The sequence below is a fragment of the Mercenaria mercenaria genome, unplaced genomic scaffold, assembly GCF_021730395.1.
Source record: "Mercenaria mercenaria strain notata unplaced genomic scaffold, MADL_Memer_1 contig_166, whole genome shotgun sequence".
NCBI classification, from domain to species: Eukaryota; Metazoa; Mollusca; class Bivalvia; order Venerida; family Veneridae; genus Mercenaria; species Mercenaria mercenaria.
Genome location: NW_026459654.1, coordinates 63,914 through 69,448, shown reverse-complemented (window position 1 = coordinate 69,448; position 5,535 = coordinate 63,914). Strand labels below are relative to the sequence as shown.

Here is a 5,535-nt window from a genome sequence, read left to right as displayed (position 1 = left end):
GATCGTCTTTGTTGTTGATCCCAAAGGACCAAGAAAATTGCACAAAAAGTATGTTATTTTATTATTGCCTTCTACCTAAATTCAAGGAATGGACAGACAGCAGGCTGACATGGGCAACATCCGACTACGGCGGCATGAATTCAACTTTCGTACTACTTTCTGATATATGGTCCCCTCCGTTAGTGCTTAACAACGCGTAAGTATTTATCAGATGTATCTACAGGGAGAAATTGCAAGAAATAGATAAATTGTTCAATTATACTACTTAAGTAAATCATGTACAGGAATTCGAAACAGGCTGTTTTACTGAATTGCAACAAATAGGTGATATCTGATCATGTGCGAAAATTTGTAACAAATCCTCCAGTCAGGCATCTGAACATGGACTTATAATCATCTTACATTATCCATTGTGAACCCAATAACATTACAAGAGAAAACTGCAATATGATATTTAATAGCAATTTTCAAGTGTACGTATGACAAGTTTCCAAAATCATGGAAATTGCGCATCTACGTTGTTAAAGTAAGAAACTGTCTGTTTCCTATGCTAAATATGCAAAAAAAAGCGAGAAAAGTTTGTTTTTTATCCTTAAATAATAGAGTCATATCTTTTCTTTTGAACTTTTATACCTGTGTTTCACTTTCACTCGAAATGCTATGAGTAAAGCAATACAATCATGCAGAATTTTCTAAAAATATATTCACAGTGCAGATGAAATCCAGATTATTAATGATGACTCAGATCTGTCCAGTGTGAATGCGTATCTAGGGAACGATGGGTTTGTTATATGGCTGGCACCAGCCAATTTCATGGCTCAGTGCACCATAAACATTCAGTATTATCCATTTGATTCGCAGACATGTTACTTCGTGGTAAGTTGCTAGTGCGTGTTTGCTTGTGTTCGTACATGTGTGTGTTTGTGTATGTGTTTGAGCTTTGCGTCTTTTCCAACAATTTGTCAGTCATATATACAACGTAGTAGCAAAGGAGACAATGCCCATGTTAATAGTGCTGCCCCACTGCACTAATACCGTAGATCCGTGTCATTTTACGCCATCCAGTCACAATATACTGACACCGGACCGACAAGTCCTAGAATTATCTTCCGCTTAATTGCTGAGCGTCAAGTGTGGAAGCTTCTGTGGAAGCTTCCAGTACAGTATTTCATGTCTTTGGTATGACGCGGCCGGGAAACGAACCCACGACCTCCTGCACCGAAAGGTCCATGGTTCTATCAAGGTATTCACCCGTGCATGAAACAACACCCAGTGAGGCAATCTGTGATCAAATACCATATTCAAAGTTGGAATGTCGCTATATGACAAATAATTGAGTTGGTTCGACGTTAAACCCAACGCAATACAGACATTAATTAAAACATGCCACAAACATTCAGTATCATCTGTTTGGTTAAAATACTTGATGTTGTTGTTAGACAATTGTGTTAATGTTAAAATCTATATTTCCTCACGCTGAAATTCCAAACCAATCTTTAGATTTAATCTTATACATTCGATTCGCATTCTTACTGCAGTGTTGCAAGTTGATTTTGTGTATTTAGAGGTTATTATCGATAATTGAAAATTATCATTAAAAATTGTCATGGCTTAATATTGTATAGATGTGATGATATTCAGTTTGGGATACTGAGCAGAGGTAAACACAATCATTTGGTACACTTTTGAGTTTTCGATTTCCCCGTACTTGGATTCATTGTTGTTGTTGATTCAATGTTTCTATAATTATGACAGATGATAAAATATATAAGAAGATCCTTTGGAAGAAAATAACAAAACCAAAAACGTTAATATCACACTCGGTTTGAATGAGAATCAATGAAAAATGCAACACCCCACAATCTCTAGAAACGGCCTAAACGGTGTTTGTTTAAACATATATATTCAATGAACTCCATGACCTAAAAGGATCAGAAATTGAAACAACACAAAGTCCACTAAAGCCGGTGCTAGGGTTCGCGAAACGGGTTGTGCACTTCATTATATCTGAACAGAGTTACCACTGAACAGAGACACAAATCGTGTCTGCTATTAATTTGCTTGGTTGTATTTTATGCTTTCAAATAATCTTCTAATAGATTATTTGTCAAGCATTTTACATTGTCAATTCACTGTTCCAGGTCTCATCATGGTTGTTCCTTGAAAGTCATTTAGAATTAGGAGGATCAGCTGCATCGATAAATATGGACCTTTACGAAGAAAATGGTGAATGGGACCTCACTGCATCAAAAGTTGAAAATATAACAAGGTATATTTACTTCATTGCAACAAATTCCTTTGTATCTGGATATTATAAATATTCCCTGAACTTTTTATCTTTCACACAAGGAAATGTTTTTAAAAAAAGTAAAGTAAAATATACGCACTTATATTTGATAATTCATCCTCCTAATATTCTACCTGTTGAAAGGATATTTGAAATATAATTATGCACTTATACATTGTACTTGAAGTCGTTCTACAACATCAGACTTAAACATTTACAAAGTAAAAATCAATCTTACACGGACTTTTTGAAATTTATATAGAAATCTCAGAAAATGAACCTGACCAGATTTCATGTTTACTTTCTTATTAGACTTCTTTGAAAATTACACAAACCACAATGAGACAATGTCATGTAGACCTTTCCAACTATATCCTTTTGTGTTTGAAATATCTCGTAAGTAAAGTATTCAGTTGTGAAGATATTTTAAAACTGTGTTGCAACCAGCCGTCCACTTAATATGAAACCCCATGAACATGGTATTGGACAGTTACTGTGTCACCGATAGCACGAGCTCGTACTGAAATAATGCATTGAGGGGCACCTAGGGTCTTCCTCCACCATCAAAGCTGAAAAGTCGCCATGTGACCTTTAATTGTGTCGGCGCGACATTAAACTGCACAAAATAAATACATAAATGAATAAATGAATAAGTAAATAAATGAATAAATAAATGTAATTACTACTTTCCCATGACATGATTTAAGAATTTATTAATTTTCATTTCTCAAGAATTTGCCTATTCTACAATTGGCTTAATTCATATAAACGTTTATGAGTCTATTAGGAAAAGTCGACAGTTTTTTCAAACTTTCAATGAGATTTTGATGGAAAGGAAAGTTGTTCATTATACTTCTGAAATATGTAAATTTACTTATTTCTACGTTTTGAATAATATACTAGTATTCTTGTCCATTTTTGAATTTTTCGCATTTGCTCATTTGTGTAGAGGACCTCAATTTCACGTGCAAACATTATCATTCACGAAACAGTGTTATCTTTTAGGACATTACTTGGGCATCCTTTACCTGCTGTAAAGTTTACAACATTTCTTACCAGAAAATACTCATACTACCTCATGAATATGTTGCTGCCCGTCATTGTACTAGCAGTTATGGCACCTTTCGTATTCATGTTGCCGATAGAAAGTGGAGAAAAGATTGGATATGGTTTGACAATCTTATTGTCGTTATCTGTTGTCATGACACTTGTATCTCAAAGTATTCCACCAACATCAACACATATATGTGTCCTTAGTAAGTAATCTTTTCAAGTTTCTACTTGTCATTTATTTTTCATCATTTATTGTCTCTTTTTATTTGTTTAACACAGTAGTTAGTTTGAAATTGTTTATACATACGGCCAGTGTATAAACTTCTAACGGAACTAGAACTAGCATTTTACATGACCTGGATTTTTTTCCTTTCAAGAGTATATCATATTAGCAACTAGCTATCAGTGGTAAGATCTGTATTTTTGTATTCATCAATCGTTTGTTTTTCTTAAGGTGTGTACCTGTTGGTAACATTTATTATCTGTTCCCTGGAGACATTGTTGACAGTGGTGGCATGCAGAATTCATGACTTTCACAAGAAAGGACACATAATGGGTCCAAAACTAAAGAACATGACAATGCTGCTGGCAAGAATTACCCATTCTAGGTAAGTTTAACATCCATACACCGCTTATCCATAGCAATCGTTTCCGAAAGTATTAGTTGGACTGCGACTGTGCCAGTTCGTTTCACATTAGCGGCATACGCTATTTCGCCGCTTGCAACAGGCTATGCATTCGTGAGCCCCTGTCTTGTTGATAGGCTGCGACGCAAATCATATATTCTCGCGATAATTATTCGAACAGACATTTGGAAATTTATGGTAAATACCATTAAAAATAGAAACTGACAACAAGAGAATCGCTAACTTAGTGAAAGTCACGATTGAAGATCATAAAGTAGAAATTGGTAATGTATTATTTTGCTTGGTCCCAAAGGATCTTCATATAGTTTTTATTAATTGCAGCTCGCGTGACCGGCGTACGGTGGAGCGTTCGTTTATTCTAAAACCGGCGAGAATTATCTTTTTACCGCTCACGTAACCGTCGTATTCCGAACTTGATGAACATTACAAAAATATGAATTTTCCTTACGTTTTACTTCTTCTTTTTCTTCTTCTTAATATTTTACAAATTCAATTGTGATCAAAAAGATTGCATAGCTAAAGTAAGAATAAGTCCCGCATTAAAATGAAGGAATAATCCCATTTTAAAAACAGGAGAAAGCACTAACCGTGTGTGATCCGCCAGTATCACGTGTCTGAGGTCTGAGGAAATTTCCCGTGGGAGATTTTCACGTTTAAGGCTTATTTTTAGCGTAACATAAAATACACAAGATTAAAGACTAAAAAATACTTAGCAGTGATAAACAATAAGTTACAGAAATTTTATTAAAACGCCATAAAATTTTGTCCTGCAAAGTGAGACAAAAAACTCTTGGGACCTCCAACGGGATAACAAAATCCCCAAGGGAGCAAAATAATCCTACGGGAGGACCGACTTCGAAATCGTCACAAGAACTAATAAAAGGTAACGACCGATTGTTACTTTGTGAGACCTGCATTATTGTATGATGTAAAAGTCAAAAACAAATGGAAGCTGATTTTGCGAAAATACAAGATTTTCAAACTAAATTCCGCAACTGTTTGAAACAAATTGGGCTCCTAAACACTATCAAAATGGCCGTTTCATTTGTTACATGAAAGCAAAGAAAGTGTAATTCATTCTGTTTTCAGTCAATTGCTTACTGACACTATCACGACAAAGATTACACAGAAGAACGCATCTCTAGAAAAGGTTGAACTTACACTGGTGGAGAAAAATCACTTAGAAAAAGCGATCATACAAAATAGAGCACGGGATAAACAAGACAGAGAGGAAACCGAACAGTCTGGCGCAAGGAATTACAGTTTTGAAGACTTAGCCCTTGTATTCGACAAATTTAATTTTATATTGTTTGCAATCATCACGGTTACTGTAACTGTTGTATTTATGGTAGTGCTGCGGTTAGGCGGATCATCGTAATCTGACATCGACAGTTTTACTGTGAATAGTTGACATTCTTAAACGCGATTTAGATAAGAACGTGTTTTATTAATTGGGACCAATGGTTTATTAATTTAGTAAATATACATTTATATACTTCATTGTTTCAGTTTCCCTCAGTTTACAGTTCTAGTCTTGTTTTCGCTAAA

The 5,535-nt window shown here is 35.0% G+C and overlaps 1 protein-coding gene across 1 annotated transcript; it reads left to right on the top strand.

Moving 5' to 3' along the window:
* Positions 1-710: 710 nt before the first annotated feature.
* LOC128551779 (neuronal acetylcholine receptor subunit alpha-9-like) lies at positions 711-5,472 on the top strand (the record flags this gene model as incomplete). Its single annotated transcript, XM_053532692.1, has 5 exons — positions 711-876; positions 2,142-2,269; positions 3,293-3,543; positions 3,795-3,948; positions 5,077-5,472. Coding segments are annotated over 5 exons (988 nt in total), but the record flags the coding sequence as incomplete, so codon positions are not given.
* Between the last annotated feature and the right edge of the window lie 63 nt (positions 5,473-5,535).